This window comes from Halyomorpha halys, unplaced genomic scaffold (assembly GCF_000696795.3).
Source record: "Halyomorpha halys isolate HHAL.00 unplaced genomic scaffold, Hhal_1.1 Scaffold527.1, whole genome shotgun sequence".
NCBI lineage: Eukaryota > Metazoa > Arthropoda > Insecta > Hemiptera > Pentatomidae > Halyomorpha > Halyomorpha halys.
This window is the reverse complement of record NW_027107993.1, coordinates 498,197-519,376: the sequence shown is the minus strand read 5'-3', so window position 1 is coordinate 519,376 and position 21,180 is coordinate 498,197. Positions and strand designations below refer to the sequence as shown.

Here is a 21,180-nt window from a genome sequence, read left to right as displayed (position 1 = left end):
AAGAGAGGCCATATTACAGGAGTGGCAGGCACTGTGGGACAGCAGCCCGCCAAATAAATTGAAGGCGATCAAGAAAAATGTGAAGGCATGGAGCAGCTCCAGTCGCGGCAACCGCAGAGAGGAAGTTGTATTGACGCGCCTAAGACTAGGACACACCAGGCTCACACACCTTCACTTAATTACAAAGGAGGATCCACCCAGATGCCAGAAATATAATAAAAGAATGACAATAAATCATATCTTCGAAGAGTGTTTTCTACGCGAGAAGAATAAATGAACTGGGTATACCTTCAAATATATCAGAGGCCTTGGGAAATGGAGAAACATATTTAAATAAGATTATGTCTTTTCTGAAAATACAAGGACTATTTGTAAATATATCATGTATATATATGAATGTATGCGTATGTATATGTGTGTATATATATGTTTTTTGTATATTATGTATTTTTTGTATACTTTATATATTATGTTTGGTTTTTTATAAGTTATGTATTTTTATCTATCTATTTTATAGATATATATGTATTTTTTTTTTCATTTGTATAATTGAACACTGGATGTGTATATGAGTGGGATGTTGGCGTTGATGACCTTTGGGTTTTACGCCTTAATTTCTGAATAAACAAACAAACAACAAACAGCAATTTTGGTAATAAAACTTCAACATACAATAGGGATATTCATGATCTTTAGTTTAACATGTTAAAGAGTGTTAAATGGAGAAATAATTCCTTCTTTTACCATGTTGAAACTATTTAACATATAACATGGTTGTATGTTACATTGGGGTATTCATGATGTGCTATTATTTTTCATCCATTACACTTTATTAGAGTTTAAAAATGTCCAAAACAAAATATTAACTATGAGGTACTAACCTATCAAAACAACTGACTGTGGAGCTCAGTCAGCTGATCTGTTGCATGACATCATTCTCCATTTAGCAGACCTATTAACAGGACTCTCAACCATGTTATATCTTTTTAATGTAGTAAAAGATAGAAATATTTCTCCATTTACCATATTAAACTAAAGATCATGAATACTCCTACTAATTAAGAAATAATTATTTCATAAAATAACTCCTAAACTTATTTAATAACTGCCAGGGTCTAGAGAGAGACACAGTCTTATCAAAAATTACTGATTAATCTTTATATTAAATATGACTTGATCTATAAACCTAAATAAGGTGAAGGAATAAGGATTGTGTACGAGAATAAAATAAACATGATTTAATTTCTCAAAATGGCAGCTACAATTGCAGAAATGATGGGTTGCCATACCAACCCAATTGGTATATAAAAACTTCATATTTACTTAATATTATATATATTACACTTACAATATTAACAACTCCCAATGAGATACTACTTTTTTATGTTTAAACTTGAAGAGAAACATCAATAATTGAAGTTTAGAAAATTCTGATAAATTTTTTTTTTTTATTTTAGTATAACTTAATACAAAACAAAACAATCATTTCAAGTTTCCCTTGAGTACCATTTAACTTTAGAAAACAGATATATATTTTTTTAATAAATAAAAACTATAGAATTTTTTTTTGTGTGTTTTTTTAATCATCTAATGAATGTTTAAATTTTATACATGAATTTTAATGTTTGAATACTATTACAAAACCCCTGACAGTGAGGGTAACTCGGAAAACACTTTTGAGGGCAGCTAGGCTGCGAAATCCGTTAGCTCTTCACACTAAATTGTACTGGTACGTCCAACATAAGTAAATAATCCTATTCATAACAGAGCTAGTATTTACAACATTTTTATATCTCAAAAATAATTTAATAAATTATCTCCTTTAAATCTGGTCAGTAAATACGAACTATATAAACAGTAAGATCCATCAAAACCTATTCACATAATAAAATTACAAGAATAAAGAAACTATCTTGTATCTTTAAGTATTAATAAATGCGTTCCTTAGAATAATTTTATTTTATTTAAATAAAAAAAAGAAAAAGAAAACAACGATGCTTTGGTATAAAGCAATTTTGGTAATAAAACTTCAACATACAAAAATATATGTTTAATAATAATTAGTTGTATAATTGCACATATAAAATCAATAACATATTATACACAAAATATTGTACTTAAAGAATTATATTGGCTGCCAATACACGCTAAAATTAATTTTTACACTTAAAACATTTGAGGTTTTGGTGGATCCAAAAAAAAAAAAAAAAAGAAAAGAAAAAAGCTATCCAAGACTTATTTCCATAAATTAAAAAAGAAATACAACTAGTTATTGAAATGTAATCTGTTAATCCTATATAAAAACTGGTGGCTAAAAATCCTGCCTTTATCTCCCATTAAAACAGAACTAAAAACCTAATACATTATTTTTATATCATGAAAATAAACGCAACAAAATATTCTAAATGAAAAACAGTTAAATAATTTTTTCGTTACTCCTGACTTGTGCAAGATCTCAGTCAGGCATAATATGGTTGTCGACTGTTTGAACTGTACACAAGTACATTTTATCAGAAAACAATGTCTTTTTTTTTTTCCTTGTTTTAATTTTTTTTATTTATAAAACATAAGAAAGAAATTAACTAATAAAATAAAAATTTATATATTCATTGCTATTAAACAAAGCTGACAGTAAGGCTAAGACTTTGACTCCGACAGAAGCAAAGAGATTGAAGGAGGGGGTGAGAGCCGTGGGGCTCTTGTGAAGGACCCATCCTTGAAATACTCCTGCAAAAAAAAAAAAAGTTAATCCAAGTAGTTGACAACACAACATAAATATTGTGATATCCTCTTTTTGATAAATAGTTAATTTTTATATATAAATAGTTTTATGAAAGGAATATGGTCCGTCCGGGTGCGGTCAAAAAAACTCAAATAGTAGAATTATACTATTTTATTGAGCCAACGTTTCGCCCCATGTTGCAGGGCTTCGTCAGGGCTAAAAAAGATACAAACACAACTGCCGTCCCCACTCCTCCCAATACCAGCGGTCACTTTTGTTTTGACCGCCGTCAAAATAGGTATGCATTCTGTCTCATCATTTGATTTGTATTCTTTTTTTCTTTTTACATCTCTTTATTTGTATTTTCTTTAATATTTCTTTTCTTATCTATCTGTTACCCTTTACATTTACTATTTACTACCTTTAATTTTTCTTATTATATCTTACTTTTTTACATTTTATACCCCTGTTATTTTACACTTATGTTTTTGTTTTCCTTTTGTAACTTGTGTTTGTATCTTTTTTAGCCCTGACGAAGCCCTGCAACGTGGAGCGAAATGTTGGCTCAATAAAATAGTATAATTCTACTATTTGAGTTTTTTTGACCGCACCCGGACCATATTCCTTTCATCTTTACAAACGGTCAATCAATAATCTTCCAATAAATAGTTTTAGTTATGTTTTATTTTATGTGTTGACGTTCAATATTGTGTTCATTTATTTTATTAAACCAAAAAGCAAACTAAACAATTTAGTTCAGTCAAATATGGAATAAAAAAAACATTCTAAATAGTCAAGATGGCATTTGTCAAGATTGCATTCGTCCTTTCAAAGTTGGTTGAACCCTAGGCATCTTGAGCAGATGGATTCAAATATTGTAAACTTTTGTTATTTTCTGGACATGATTATGTTTACAGCAAATTTAAGAAAAAATATAACAGAAAAAGAAGTATTATGGAAAAATCTACATAAAGAAAATCATAGACAAAAACTCAAAATCGTTGCGCTACAATCGTTGTTTACATCGATTATTCATGGTTGGGAACAAGACAAAGGAAGAGACACTTGTTCGCTTGCATGGCGGGAGAGTGGGTGTCCTGGAAGAGGTGGTGCTTACCACCCTCTGTCTACTGCCGGTTGTATTATCTTTAGAAAGAAGAAATCGAGAACAATCGGTTATCAAAGAAGATTATATCATTGGTTAGTTTTGCTCAACATAGAATTTAAGTAAATTTGTAAAAGTAGATAATAATTCTTTTAAGTGTCATTGTGTTCAGATTGTCTAGAAAACCTGCTCTAAGATTGAGTCAATAATGTTAAATAATTTAAAATGAGAAGAGATTTGACCATGGATAAAGTACATGAGGAGAAGATGGTTGGGGAGTGCGGTCAGAAAATGACTCAAATAAGTTTTTAAAAAAAACTTATTAAATAGTGCCAACAGTTTGGCCAGAATTTCCAGTCTTCACCAGTGCTACTTGGAGGAGATCGGAAATCTAAGTGACTTAGATTTCCAAATCTAAGATTTAATTTAAAATTTAAGATTCAAAGCACTTAAATTTCCTATCTCCTACAAGTAGCCCCGATGAAGGCTGGAAATTCTGGACGAAACACTGGCACTATTTTGTTATTTTCGGACCGCACCACAATCATATTGTCATAATCTGTGGAGGACAAACTCATTTTAGACATACTATAATTATACTTTAATCATGTCCAAGAACTTCATGTGATGCTTTGAGAGCTTAATATTTCTTAAAACATTTATCAAAGAGCAGCAGAACACAACCTTTAAAAAAAGCCGTTCTGCCATCTGCGACTTTTTTTTTTTATTGAAACTGCCAAGTGTCCACAATTGGATCATTTACCTTATTAATACAATCTTTATTGTGTAATATTGATAGAATGTATACCTACTTTACCTCATAAATGTTCAGCTCGTTTCCCCCGGCGGATCACTGTCATTGGATGACACAGTCGTCTCAGCAGTGCTTGATGCCTGTTCCTCAGCTTCGGACGATACTTTCCCTTTTCCCTCTTCTATCACAGAATCACCATGACCTTCCTCAGTAGACTCATCATCTTTCTTCTCAGCCACTTGAGGAATTCTTTCTTCAGTTATTTGATCAGGCAATGATTTATCTTTGCCGTCTCCATTGGCACTCTCGATGATTTGTTTCTTCGGCGATTTCTTCTCTTCGACTACTGAATCACCATCATTACTTTCTTTGTCTGATGAATGATCCTTTTCCTCTCCATTCTTTTCACAGACTTCCATATCCTGAAATCATACATTACCCAACTTTATTAACAAATTCTATAAATATCTTTATTTGCCATTTATCCTTAATTTATAAATGGCTAATTTTCAATATACAATTTGTGAATATACATGTATATTGTAGTGATATTTTATATCAAGAGAGATTATGAAAATATTAAAAATATAAATTGTTGCAATGAACGAAATATACAAAATATTTAAGTAATAAACTTAAATTATAACTAAATTTTATACTATTGTATTCAAAAAGTAAACACACGCATGCACACAGGTGAAGAAACATAAAATAGTTTCTAGGTCGATCCACGGGTTAAAAAACTAACATAATTATATATTAATACATTCAACATAATTTTGCAGTATTTATGTACTTTAAAATTTGTTTTCTAATTGTTTCTTCATTATTTATTAGCTTTTGTAATTTATTTATGTTTCCTCAGGTTTGTATACAATCTGTAATGTAGTTATTTAAGTATTTAATTTGTTGTTTAATTATTATTTAAACACCTTTTTCAGGCTAAAAACAATTTGTGGGACCCTTGTCGAGCTAAAAGAATAAAAAAGTATTGCCATTATTATCCTTAGAGTGGTTGAGTATGTAGAAAGAAAAAAAACAGTGCAAAGCAAAGGCTGAAATGTGCAGTATATATGCTATTTTAATTTTAAATAGTTATATATATATATATATATATATCGATAACTTTTTTCTTGACTGTTGGTCTTGAGGATCAGTCAGTAATACAACTTTGTGGCAATTATTGGAAAAGGGTTTGTTCTAAAAAACTGTTCTCATTGTAGGGCATGACTATGTAAACAATAAAGTTGTAAAACTATGCCAAAACAACTGATCCTCAAGACCCACCAAAAAAAATATATATATTGTAATATCCTCTTTTTTTAATAAATAGCTGATATTTATAGATAAATGATTTTAGTTATGTTTTTATTTTAGGTATATTGTTTCAGTATTGTTTATTTGTTATTTTAAATCAAAAAGCAAGCTAACCAGTTTTCTTTGTCTAAAATAAATACGCTGCTCAAAACAAGAAAGATGGCGGTGCGCGTCCTTCCGAAGTATTTGTTGGTTGGTTTGTGTTTGATAATATGGATTGATATTTTTCAACTTTTGTTGTTCCTATGCAGTAATTATGGAAAAGGGATAATCAAAGAAAGTAACAATTATCAATAAACTATTTAAATCATAGCAAGTAAAGCAGAGCGATTGTACTACAATCGATTATTTTTTGGATCAACCAGTGAACATTGAAGATAGAAGAGAGGAAACGGGCACTCTTGATTTTGCTGGCCTAGTGAGAAGACCTCCGTTCGGCGAGAAGCGGGAAGGACTGGAAGCCATTGTTAGGTTGACCATAGCGTCATGGACAACAGGATGTCAACAGTCAAATATCATCAAAGGAAGATTGTGTAATTGGTTAGTTTTGTTTCTAACTGAAACTTATTATATTAGTAAAATAGCTATTAATTAAGTTTAAGTGTTATTATTAGTAAAGTGTCGTCTGTTTCTGATTGCCAGGAAACCCACCCTGAGAAAATGTTTTAAAATTTAAATAAAATTCTATTATCTGTTAAATATTGAAAGTTTTTAAGTTGATCTCACGCTACCTTTTAGATATGAGAATTGAGTTAAAAAATATCAAATTTCAATTTATTTTATTTTAATAATTTTTGAATTATTACAATATATATTTCGATAACTTTTTTCTTGACTGTCGTAGATATACATTTTTTTGGTGGGTCTTGAGGATAAGTCAGTAATACAACTTTGTGGCAATTATTGGAAGAGGTTTGTTCTAAAAAACTCTTTTTCTCATTGTAGGGCATAACTATGTAAACAATAAAGTTGTAAAACATTGCCAAAACAACTGATCCTCAATACCCACCAAAAAAAATAAATATATATATTTTAAGAAACTGGAATTTGCTTGCAGCATATTGGGAACCATTGTGCTAAAAACATTATGTGATATACTTCAATGGATAAAGTACTTACTTCAGGTTCGGGCTCCACAGATTTTTCCTTGCTTTCGCTCCCCTCGCTCGGAATCCCGTTCTCAAGCCTCTCAGAATCCTCTGCCTTTTCAGCAGCCCCTTCTTCCTTCTCTCCTTTGATCTTAAGATCTTCTTTTACCATTTTACACCATTCTTCCACGTACTCTTCAAGACCCTTCCTCACTATCCGTACATTAGATTCCAATGTGACCAACATAGAGCTCAATTTACTGTGTATATCTAAAACAGATTCAGTAGAATTGATGTTTTTCAGATTGATCTTCTTATTTTTACACTCTAGAATCTTCTTGTGAGTCTCCTTGGTCATGCCAGCAATATCCGCAACGAAACTTGTTAATTTGTTTAAAGCAGCATGAATTCGATCCACACTGACACCAGAAGGTAAGGTTTTGCTAGAAGTTTCACTCTGGTCGTCTGATTCGCTACCTGATTCATTTTTTGTAGCTTTACTGTCTCTCTTCCTTAACGATCTCCCTCCGCCATCTTCCTTTTCGTCTCCATTTCTTCGCTTCTTGTCATTTTTCCCTTTTAACTCTTCTTTTCGCTTCTTTTTGCTCGGCACTGGTGGTTCTTCTGTTTCACTGCTGTCTGAGTGACGAGGTCTTTTAGAATTTTCCTTGGAACCTTTCTTCACCTTGGAACTTCCTTTGCTCTAAAAAATAATTAATATAACAATATAATTGTTTATAATATAAACAAATATAAATATAACAGGAGACTGAATAATTTTATATGTTACTGTTTTAATCAAGCTTGTTTTGACTTTCAGGGAGATGTGAAAAAACATAACCTTAAAATAATTTAAAATTTATTTCTAGCTAAATTGCTAAGATCGCTAATAACACGTGACATTAACATTGCTATTACTAAAAAATATGTTGATATTTGACAACTTTTAAACTGATTTGTTAAAAATGTAATGTCAATGTTTGGTATAGACCAGTGAAAACTTTAGACTTTTGTTAGTGTTTGTTTGAAGAAAGATTTACAACAGTCGTGTTAAAATTGGCTTTAGTAGTAACTAATAGCTAAAATTGCCATGGATACGATATTTATTTATCAATGGTTCATTCATGAATAAATATCGTATCTATGGTAATTTTAGCTATTAGTTTCTTACTATAGCTAATTTTTGCCTATCTCTGCCTTTGAATGAGCTTTGATATAATGCAAAAATTACAATTACAAAATCAGTTAAACCTATAAGACGTAGTTAAGGTATTAAGGTGTGTCTATACCACAATGTCACCATTAAAATTGCTATTATAAACATATTAACATATAATATATTTTTTTAATATTGTATTTTATTTTATCAATTATAACAAAATAAAAAACTAATTCAGTCTCAACATTTCTTTATTAATTCATATTACTTGTCCATGGTTGGTCATTATCAAGGACAATCTTAATTTTAGTTTTAACAATCTCACATTAATTAATAAAATTTGCAAGCTATTATGCCCTGGTCAAATATAATATAGTCAAAATGAACCAAGCAAGTTATGTTGTTATACAATCTTAAACTTATCCACACAAATGGCCAGGTTAGCCGAAAAAAGAAATAAAATATCATTATAAAGGAACTCACCTTGACATAATCAGCAGCATACTGCTGAGCGGCCCAGCCCTGGGCCCGCAGCTCATAGAGTGGACTTGTGTCGCAGCAGTAACACACCCAATCATCGTCTTCAATCTTTGCCTGTGCGCTTTTTGGAAGGTTCCTCTTCACGCATCTCTATCAAAGGAAAACAAATAATTTCATATGTAAATTAAAAAGAACCATCAATATAAAAACCACTAGGAAATCTTTTATTACAATTTAAATGCACCAAAGACGGTTATAATCACTGAGAAAAAATACAAAACATAATATTTATTTATTTGTTCCATTTTGTTTCAGTAAAAAATATAGGAAATAGATTGCAGCAAACAATAACTGCATAGAAATAGTATAATTTAATATAAATAATCAGTAACAAGTAAAGTTAAATACTCCATAAAATACAAAGTAACCTAACTTAATTAATGAAGTTAATAAATAAAAATAAATTTTCTTGTATTAAATAATCTTAATTATTTATAATTAAACAAGTCAGCACTAAATTGCCTTACACCGATTATTATGAAATGATTAAATTATCAATCAGATAGTAGAAAACTGGCAAAAACAATATTAGGTGAATCCCATCGGGCAGTTTTATAAAAATACATTTCCTTGTATCATTCGAAAACAGTGGTTCATAAGCAAACATAGGGAAAGGTATAAAAATATATATTAGATTTAGGACGAATCATGGAATTGGCAATAACTAACTGCACAAAATAGGCTTAATTTTAAACTTCAATGCGAAAATTGCAGCAGTAACAAGACCTAAAACATATTATACTCGAATGACCGGCATACAAAAAACAATGAGAAATATTGTTCAAAGATCTAGATACAGGTCAAAATATTACTTATGATAGTATATTAAAAGTAACAGCCAATGCGAAAAAATGTTACATTCATAAATATTTGAAATCTAAAAACAAAAATTTGTAGCAGATATAGTTATGGTATAGTATATTAGTAAATCTATGTCTAAATTTAACTTAAAATAATAGCAGGAACAAAGGGATGGCACAAACTGTCCTACAGAGATTTCATAGAATATAGTCGATTAATATCTGGCTGTAAGGAATATATCAAAAGCAGGGGGGGAAAAAAATTATAATCTCAATTTTAAACCAGATTTGTCTCTAATTTCTTCATTGATCTCCTTGGATAATTTTTCTTTTTTGTAGTCTTGTATTTCCTTCTCTGATAGTTTATTTTCTGAAATTTCTCTTATATATGGTGAATTTAACTGTCACAATGCTTATTTCAGTTCCTTATACAGTAATTTACTTATCTCGATTTGCATCTGAATATCTTGAAAACTAAAATTAAACAAAAAAATTTATTATTTCATTCTAGGCTTATGATATATTGCCAATATCATCGAGCCAAACTCGGTACAATTTCCTTAAACATCTCATTCCCCGATAACCGTTATGGACTACTGCATTCCAGTTTGCTGTATGTAGCTTTTTCGCATCTTTATGAACAAATTCTGTCTATCCATCAAGTTTTTGGCCTCTCACATGGTCTTTTGCCAACTATTATTATTTATATGTCGAAAATTCACTGTCTTTGTTACTACTTATTCAATTTAGTTCATTCTTTTAACATTTTTTAAGTAATTTAATTGCTTAGAATATTGTTTCATATATATAATATGAAAAAATGTATACATTTTGAGTTATGTGCCAATAATGTTTAATTTTGATCATAACTTTTTTTATTGGATAAAACCAAGATTTCAATAGCTAAGAAATTTCCCTGGACAATATTGAACATTTTGAAAACAAAAAAAAACAAGCTCTAAATCAGTAGAGAATTTCCGAGATCTTAGATATGTAACAAATGAATAATACATTTTTATTTATATCTGAAATAACTAAGACTTCACCAAACCAACCTTGCAGAATCCTGAAGTACATTTCGAGCAAAGGAAAAGCGTTCCTCCCTGCCCGCACCACCGACAATACTTATCGCTCCCATCTTCGTCAACGGAAAACTGGCCGTCTCCATAGAAAGAATGACATTTCTGCAAACAAAAGAATATTTTATTAAATATAGCTTCATTAAGGATTATGTAAAGTAAATAAGGAAAAGTAAATGTAATTTATTATTGTGAAGGAAGGCCTGTATAATGACAAAACAATTACTTTTTTTGGAGCAAATGCCTAATGAAATTTAATTTTTAAATTAAAAATAACTAAGAATCTAAATAAAAAAGAAGCAAAATACAATCACTATATAAAAGTTCTGTAAGCTACGGCCATCACTATATAAAAGTGCTGTAAGGTAAATCTAAAAGATTGTAGACTATGTTTATAAGTAGAAAACAGAATACCTGAAGCGTGCAAGTCACTAATGGTAAGAAATCATTCAGTACATTAGTAGGGCATCATTTTCATAATAAATAACTACTTAATTTATATATAAGATGTTCAGAGTTGCGGTCAAAAAGAACAAATAGTTTTTTTAACAAAAAACAACTATCGCTTTGAACAGCCCTGCAAAGTGGAGCAAAACGTCGGACATTAAATAGTTAAAAACTATTTGTTCTTTTTTTACCGCAACTCTGACCGTCTTCTTATATTTAAAGTTTTACAGCCAACTGTGGGTGTATGTGTATATGTATATATATACATACATACGTGTATATATATATACACACACTTAATTTATAGATTCCATATGCTCTCAGTTACATAAGCTTAACAGTTAGATAAGCTTGAGACTGATCAGTTTTAACCGAGAAAGTAAAATCATTCCTTACTAAAATCTTTATAGACCTTTTAAAATGATTATCTCAAAATTTCTTTTTTTTACTCACACCAATTTTGCACTCAATGGCTCAGTTTTTGGATAATCTACTAAATCAATTTATATCAACTATTAAAAAAATATACTTTAATAAATAAAAAGAAAAAATATGAAAAAAATAAAATAAAAACTATACAATAAATAATTCCATGTGTATATAAATACTCACCTCACACAGGAGTGTCTCTAAGAAAGGATGTATAATAGGTTTACCCTTCGTTATCAAATCCTTCACTGAGCTCCCACAGGATGTGCATAATAAGTTCTTGTTTTTGATTTCCTTAACGTCTGAAAATTAGAACATAAAATAGAACTATCAGAACATAAAAATACTACATCGGATTTACGAGAATATAAGAGATGTATTAATGTGTTCTAAAGACGCCTAACAAACCAAGAAAATATTTTGCCATATCTAACATTCATTAATTAATTTTGTACCACTGTAAACCATGAAGGATCAGGTGTGCAATAATTTATAAGGGCGTACTGCTACAAGACTAACGGTTATGTAAGAAGATGAATAGGTCAAAATAACGTTCGACTGGCAGATTTTACCCAATTAGGGGTATCCATTTCATGAGGCTGAGTGGGGACCCAGGAGGCTCCCGAACCAACAGGGCTGACTCACGGCTACAGTGAAACAGAAAATAATTATCTGCCGGATTCGAACCAGGGTCCTTGGAGTTAGTAGTACAGTGCCTTACCACTTAGCTACCGCTCCCATTAATTAATTGATATTGATTTAAAAAAACAAAACATAAAAGTGCTGAACAGGTGGAAATGTTAACAATTGAAATCATCAACTACTCAATAGAAAAAGTGATAATTAAATAAGGGCGGTTAGCAAAGAACAACATAAATAAACAAAACCATATCTATTTATTTTATGCCAACGTTTCTTAATAGGTAATATCATTAGACACTTGAATGTCTCAATTCATAAATTTCCCAAGTTCCTAAAATTATACTGCACTAGATGAAATCAAAAAACTATATAGGTAAATAAAAAAAAAAAATCTCATCATTTCACTCCCTAAAATTTTAAATGCATACTCTAATCTAACAAACAAATAATTAATTAATACTACTTAGTTTTCCTGTTTTTTTTGTTTGTTTTTTTACAAAAAAAGGATATAAAGGGTATTTATGATGTTGTGTTAAATGTTAAATGTTTTACCATGTTAAATGTTATTAATATAGGATTGTGAACAGCCCTATTTAAAGTCATTTTAGTCACATGGTTGAGTCTGTTACTAGGTCTGTTAAATGGAGAATGATGTCATGCAACAGACCAGCTGAGCTCGTCACCATTTTTGTTGTTGTCTTAGGTTACTTACTTGTAGTACATGTTTTGATTGTGTTAATATTGTTTTGGATGTTTTTATAACTAATAAAGCAATGGATGGCAATATGATAATAATAATAATAATAATGTAATGACAGTTAATAATTAGCTAATCTTGATTCTCTTCCTCACCAGTTGGAAGATTAACAAGGCATTCAGTGGACAAACTTTCACACAACTTCGACTTTCCACTTACTTTAGGCATGCTGTAATAAATTACTTTAATCAAAACTTAGAAGTAAACAATAACAAGAAGTTTTGGAAAGAAAGTTTATAAAACGAGTTGCTTAGAAAATCCGCTAGGAGCTCTTGTGCATTTAACATATAACATGACTTTAAATAGGGCTGCTCACAATCCTATACTTATAACATTTAACATGGTCAAACATTTTACATTTAACACATCATGAATACCCCTAGATTGAGAGTTATTTTAATTTATTTTATTTTATTTATTTTTTATTTAAGTAATTATCTATTATGAGTAACATTCCTTATCGCTCTCATGCAGCACCTAATTGCAGAAATACTACTATGAAGACCACAAAAGCTGTTTATCCAATTGCAAAAAGATGTCCAAACTAGAAACATTTGGTTAAATCTGGCTAGAACGGATCTACAACTATTATCGAATCTAAATAATAGATATGCTATATCCTTTCCTAAAAAGAAATTCCAAACTAAAATCAGAAACAACTATTCTTATATTTAAAACAATTCTCAATCACTGGTTATGTACGGCTGTGAAGTCTGGGGAGCAGCATCCTTCACGAAAAGGAAAAAACTACAATCTTTTCAAAATAAAGTCCTAAGAATTGCAGTTAATGCTCCTTGGTTCATAAGAAATAGCCAATTGCATCACGAATTACATATGGAGTCAATAGAAGATTACATCAAAAAACGGTTCATGAAGTTCCACTCCCAGTTGCGGACAGTTAAATGAGCAATGACCTACAACCTAGGAAACCCAACCTCAACCCGAAGACTGAAGCCCAGACTTATATATATAGACTATATTCTGTTATAAATTTTAATAAATATAAAATTAATTCATAGTCACACTACCTCTATTTTACTTTTTATTATTATTATTTTATTTTTATTTTGTTCTCTCGTCCCTTTTTCAAATTAACTTGTTTCTTTTTACTATTAGAGGGCAATTGTTTGTTTTATTTAAGTGTACCAATATCATTATTTTTTGTTATTAATTCTACTTTCCTCTTTTATTAAGAAGGATTATTCTTATCTACATATTTATTTTATTATTTTTTTTCTTCTTTTAATAATAACATTGTATATAGTTAGGGGTGTCTTTTTTACAAGACTATACTCCCCATAATCAACTGTTAAAAAAATATATATATAATATAACGGTTATATCAACCATGCCCACCAGGCCGATTTGGTATAAAATAAAATATACATATAAATAATAGATATTTTGTGAAGAACAATTCAATATAAGTATAACGCAAGATACAAATTGTAAGTAGTTTAGAAGTTACATTTACTCTAGGTAAATTAGTACTTTAAAAAAATTATGCTAATTCTGTTACTAATTATTTTGTTTTTGAAAAAATAATGCTAATTTTTTTAACAGTAAAATACGTACTAATTTAAAAATAGCTAAAAAGTGTGAATGGCTAAATCAGTGTTGTTTGTTCATGTTTAAATTACGTCACATATGTAACCATCATGGCAGCAAGCGTCTTCCTTCTGTTGATTAACAGATTAAAAATTTTTGTTTTTAAAATTAAAAATAAATCTATATTAATTATAACATATATGATTGGGTTTTAATATACTATTAATTAATTAACTGTTAGTTAAATGATATTTGAATATAATATTAATTATATTATTAACATTATTTCATTTTAGATTAATTATTTTTTATATATGCTTGTTTGAGAGTGGTTTAATTTATTATCAATTTAAAACAATTTTGATCCTTTTTTTTTTTTTTTTCCTCTCAACTTTTATTCTTTAAAATTTCTCCGTTTTGGCCCACAGGCCATTCTCAAGGATACCACCTACAAAAAGTTTTTTTTATTTTTATATAACAATTACATTATTTCCTTCAACTACACACTGATTTATTTGGCCCTACCTTCAATATTGATGTCATTTCTTTTTTAAATCTTAAAATTGCAGGCTAATTGCACTTGTCACATCTTTAAAATAAATTAATCATTAAAATAATATCATAATAACTTCATAAAATTTTGAGGTGTAGATAGTTGACCGTAGATTAATGCTTGAAGAAGTTTGTCGGGGGGTGCGGTCAGCAAAGAACAGCATAAATAAACAAAACCATATTTATTTATTTTATGCCGACGTTTCGACCTGAGTTTCAGGTCTTCATCAGGGGTTGTGTCGTAGAGGAGGGAAAGATTAGTACTGAAACTGGGAAAGATCAGTACTAATCTTTCCCTCCTCTATGACACAACCCCTGATGAAGACCTGAAACTCAGGTCGAAACGTCGGCATAAAATAAATAAATATGGTTTTGTTTATTTATGTTGTTCTTTGCTGACCGCACCCCCTGACAAACTTCTTCATTCATAAAATTTTGTTTTTAAATAGATTTCTTTACTTACATAACTTTTTTTAAAAAATTTATATCTTAGATTTAAAACGTTTTTTATAAACACTTTCCTTCCTTCACTTACATTTACAACTTAAAAACAGAACCTACCTTCAACAGGTTAGGACTCTGTTATCACCTTATCATACAACAATAATTTTTTAATCATTAATTTACATTTTTAGTATAATTTAATTAACATTCATTTTTAATTATTTTGCTTATAACACATTTTTTATATTTAAAATCCATAATGAATTTATTCTTATTTATGTGTATTTTTTTTAATAATAGGAGAAATTTTAAAGAATAAAAGTTGTGAGGGAAAAAAAGGGATCAAAATTGTTTTAAATTGATAATTATTTCATTTTGTTTGGATTTTATTTTATATGATTAATCAATATAATAATTTTATATTTTAGTATATAGTTTGATAAAAAATGGCCACTTCGAATGAGTTAAATAGTGCCCAGGTGAAGTGTCCGTTATGGTTGAGGAACAGAGAGAAGGGGTGAAAGTGAAAGTCCAAAAACTAGTTAAATACAATGGAAAATCCCCAAGAGGTAATAATTAATAGCTGAAAATAAGATAGGAAAATAAACAAACAAAATTATTAAAACTATTTACAATTACTTCCATGCATGAAACTAAACTATATATTTCAGTAGTATGGCAGGGGTGAGGATGATTGTGTTTTGATTTTTCTTCTATTCATTTCTTTTGTTAAACTTTACTTATTTTTTGCCTCTTTGTCAACTATTATGGTTACATATATTTTTTTTTCCTCAATTTTCTTTTTCTTTCCATATTTCAATTTTTAAATTGTAAATAACTAATATATTCATACTTCTTTGCATTATATAACTTCATTTTTATTTTATTTCCTTAATTATGTTATACTACCTACTTATTCAATTACCTATGTATACATTTCATTTTCCACTTCTCTCATCACTTCATTTTATTATAATTTCATTCTGTAAAATTATTCACTTTATGTCATTCTATTTATATTTTCTGTTTTCATTGGTTGTTATCTTCTTCTGTTCTTAGCCCTGATAAAGGCTAGAAACTCTAGCCGAAGCGTTGGCACAATTAAATAAGTTACATAAACTTATTTGTGTTTCATTCATTTTTTTAAAATTTTGAGGTGAAAAAACTTCCAAAATGAATACAATCTATTCTAGATTTTCCATTGTACGTTTCGGTACAATTTTCCCATACTCATGAACCTTTACAATCCTAAAATTAAGTAATTCTTATCAATACTTTTTATCCATGTTATATGTGTATATTTAAAATTCTTGTAATAATATGTATCACATATTAGTCATATTTTCAATTTCTATATTGAAATCATGTCACCTAATGATCATACCTTAAAATTGATTTCGCTAAATTAATTAAATTACTGTCTTTCATTAATGGGGCATTCACCTATCTCTGTAGCCAATGCCGAACCAATGCTCTATATTAGACATTAAACTGCACTGGCTAACCACAGCACGTTTTTTTTTTTTTTTGTTTTTTTTAAATCCTTTATTTATTGTTGTTAACAACTGTATAACATATATACAACAAGTAAATTTGCTGTAGGTGAGATAGTGACATGATACAAACATGTGGAGAATCTACCCATTGATAGAACTCCAATAACATTTCTAGAAGAGAAGATTCCGAGGCCATCTTCTTTTCAGACACCTAGGAGGATTATTAAGTAATCAAGGAGAAGCCAGGTTAGAAACAAATGGACTTGGGTGGTTGGGAAGTTTTACATGGAAGGAATGGTATCTGGTTTTGGCCAAATCCGCAACACAGCACAATGTTAAACCATGATTTTAACTTAAAAAATCTCACAATAATAAACATGACACAAAACACTAAAAGCAGAAGGTTTCTGGAAAAAATTCATATAACTAAAAATATTAAAGACACGGTAAATTATAAAACAGACACAAAATATTTAAATACACATTATGCCGATATAATAAATAGATTAGCAATATAAATATTAAAAAATCAGGGAAAATATGTGAGAATAAAATGGTCCAATCATAAATTTTAACTTAAATTACATAATAGATAAAAATTTGGCATATCAATAAGGAGGTTATAAAACAACATATTGGACATGCTGATATGTCCAAAGAGGTAATGTCTAATATAGAGCATTGGTTTGTGCTACAGATATAGATGAATGCACCAATAGTGAAAGATAGTAATTTAAATAATGTAGTGTAAAACGATTATAAATGATTACATTGATGACATGATTTTAATAGGTAAATTGCAAATATGACAAATATGTGGTAAATATGATAACAAGAATGATTACAAGATAGAAATATGATTACAAGAACTCTAAATATACATATATAACATAGAAAGAAATGCTTTATTTAGCCATGCTGGCCAATTACATTAGGTTGCTACATTACACAGCATACTAATCAATCCATGATCGGACATCTCCACAATACATATATTTGTATGTAACAAAAAAAAAGTCCCCTTATTCTCTCACAATCAATACTAGTCTACAAATCCTAATACTACAGATACTAAATACAATACTAACTACAATAATATTTTGGTTTATTTCATTTCATTCATGTTACTTCTCCTTTCTTTCTGTACTTGACAATTCTATTCTCCCTATCTCACTCTCTCAGACCTCCCATTTCCAGTGAACCGCTATCCATGTTCTATCCGTTAAACAAATTAAACAAATTTATCATCAGATAGCAATGTGGAGTCAAACCAAGGACATATAATAGTCATCGTAGTAAATCAGTTTATACAAAGAAACACATAAATTAAAATATATAAGTATACAAATCTAGGGGGAAAAAAAAGAAATACTTCAATGAATAGATAGGTTAATAACTTAATTTTTAGGATTGTAAAGGTGCATGAGTATGGGACGATTGCCCCGAAATGTTGTACAACGAAAAATATAGAATAGGTTATAATCATTTTGGAAGTTTCTTCACTTTAACAAAGTGTAAAGTGTATAGTTAAATAGTTTTATAATGAAAAATCATGGGTATAATGCAATCCAAATGATTTTCCCATTTATTTTGATTAATAATTAATAATAAAAACATTCATTTCACTAGAAAAACCAACAATGGAAATAAAGTTGTTTACTATGATTATTATTTATTAAATGTCAATATTTTTAAAAATGTAAATTAATTCATATTCTATTTTCTGATCCATTATCTAACTCCCTTGCTTTAAAATTTAACTTCCAATAAAGTGTGTCATTAACCATATTTGGCTATCTTCACATCTTGTTGATCTTTGGCATAGTCAGCACATCACGTCTCTGATACGACATTTATGTTTGATCCAGTAGAATAATCATACAAAATTATTGTAAGATAGGAGGGTCAACAATATTATTAAAATCAAAATTGCGATTATTCATTATACCTGTGCCTGACTAATACAAGTTTTGAAATTTTTAGCATAATTAACGCTAGTTTTAAGCTGTTTTACTCATTTGTTTTTTTCATTTAAAAACTAATTCATTATTAAAATGATAGCATATTAACTTCATAATTACAAGAATAATTAATAAATAATTACGAGGAATTTATGTTTCCTCTTTCCTTGACTCCCAATATTAATGGGTTTCAGAAAAAGTAATTTATGGCACCATATTAACAAAATAAAGAGTTAGGGTTGTCTGAAATAAATGGAAGATGGTCCGAACGGTCAAAATAACTCAAATTGAAAATAAACTATATAATGCGATATAGTGAAATATCACTGACTTGTTAAAATTCTTTATTTCAAGATTTAATAGAAAGGTTTTAGATTCTCCTTACTTATTAAAACTTAACTAATGAAAACATTACGCACTAATAAATTAATCTTCATCACAATGTCTAAACAATTCAAGAAGCTAAATTATTGAATGCATAATGTTTTTATAATTTAAGAAGTTTTAGAGAAAATTGACTAATGATAAATAATTGAACAAGGCAAAATGACCTGCAACTATGCTGATTAACAACTTTTGGCTGTGATATTGTAGTAAGAGCCTCGAAAAGTGCCGGAAAGGCTGAAACGTAGGAGTTCAAGATAATAGAAAAGTGTTGAGACCAAATGGATTTATTTATTACTTTATTTAAAAAACTGATCATTTTTGCAGCAACATGATTATTGTTATAATACCTATGACTAACAAGGAGAGCAGTTTAATAGTAAAAATTGTAAATATATTTATATAAAGATAACCTCATGATTGAGCGACAGCCCCACAATGTTTTTAATGTTTCATTAAAATAAAGAACTTGGCGGTCTATAAAGGTAAAATTTATTTCCTTAATTATGTTATTTTACTTACTTATTCAATTACCTATGTATACATTTTATTTTCCACTTCTTTCATCACTATATTTTATTAATTTCATTATGTACAATTATTTTCTTTGTGTCATTCTGTTTATATTTTCTGTATTCATTGGTTGTTATCTTGTTCTGTTCTTAGCCCTGAAGAAGGCTAGAAATTCTGGCCGAAACATTGACACGATTAAATAAGTTAGTTCAACTTATTTCTGTTTTATTTTGACCACACCCATCAGCCAACTTCTCCTCGTATAAGTCATCCATCGTCAACTATTTCTCATAATTATGAAAACTATTGTTAACCAACATTTCGCCCCCCCCTTTGCAGAGCATCATCAGGGCTGTGAGATTGAAACACAGTGGACGAATGAGAACAGATTAAACTGAGATCGATACACAGTTGTCCGCTGTGTTTCAATCTGACAGCCCTGCAAAGTGGGGCGAAACGTTGGTTAACAATAAACAGTTTGCTTTAACTCATTAGATACCTTTATTGACCACCACCTGGACTATCCTCCTACAATCTACGTCATACGGTCAATTATCTTCTTGCAATAAGAATAAACTAAGGTGTGGTCAAATGTTATCTCATTCTTTCATGTTATCTTATTATCATACTCTGTTAATTAATTTTAGCTCTTTGTATCTTTTCTAGCCCTGATGAAGCCCTGCAAAGTAGGGTGAAATGTTGGTTCATTTTAAGTTGTTTATTTACTCTTTGAGTTATTTGACCACAACCAGACCGACCCATCTTCTTTTATTAACTAAATACGGTTAATCAACGATCTTGCAGTCAAGGTTGTATTTGATTTTTAGGAATAAATATTACAATATAAATTAACAAACAATTGATAATAATAAAAGTCAAATAATAATGAGTAATTTTTTTTTAATTGTATTTATTTTGATAAATTTTTTTTCATAAGAGTATTTTTTATCCAAGAAAAAGATTTAATTTATTATTTACACCCTTTTAGATTAATACATATATTCCTCTATGTATTACTTTCATTTCAATGTTTCAGACTTTATGCTAATTTTCAATTTGCTTCAATCAGTCATTTTTACGTCAGTTATTAAAATAACCAGATCATCTATTTTAAATTTTCTTCTTTCTTTTCTTTGTTTCCTCATATAGTTTGTTTAATTATATATTATAATAACATTTATCAACAGTCTTCTAAGTGGGGTAGCAATTTTTGACTTAGTCTAATAAAAAACATAACAAGTAACATTCAATTAAAGTTATAACAATGGAAAAGCTAATAAAAATCTAAGGGCTATAAAATCATCACCATTAAATTGTCTAAAGATATACAGATATCAAATATAATTTTATAACTAAATGTACTGCGATAGTTTAATATGATATAGCTTCAAACATACCAGGAAATAATTCCTGACGGTACTTCTTCTCTGTCTGAGAAACTTT

General features: G+C 29.2%; 1 protein-coding gene across 1 annotated transcript in view; it reads right to left on the bottom strand.

The window, feature by feature from the left end:
* Positions 1-2,578: 2,578 nt before the first annotated feature.
* LOC106683917 (transcriptional regulator ATRX) overlaps positions 2,579-21,180 on the bottom strand; it is a gene marked incomplete in the record, with an annotated part of 22,462 nt that continues 3,860 nt past the window's right edge. Inside the window, 7 exon segments of the mRNA XM_067046380.1 lie at positions 2,579-2,727; positions 4,640-5,003; positions 7,018-7,689; positions 8,629-8,775; positions 10,541-10,669; positions 11,624-11,742; positions 21,135-21,180. Coding sequence (XP_066902481.1) covers positions 4,656-5,003; positions 7,018-7,689; positions 8,629-8,775; positions 10,541-10,669; positions 11,624-11,742; positions 21,135-21,180 — 1,461 coding nt within the window.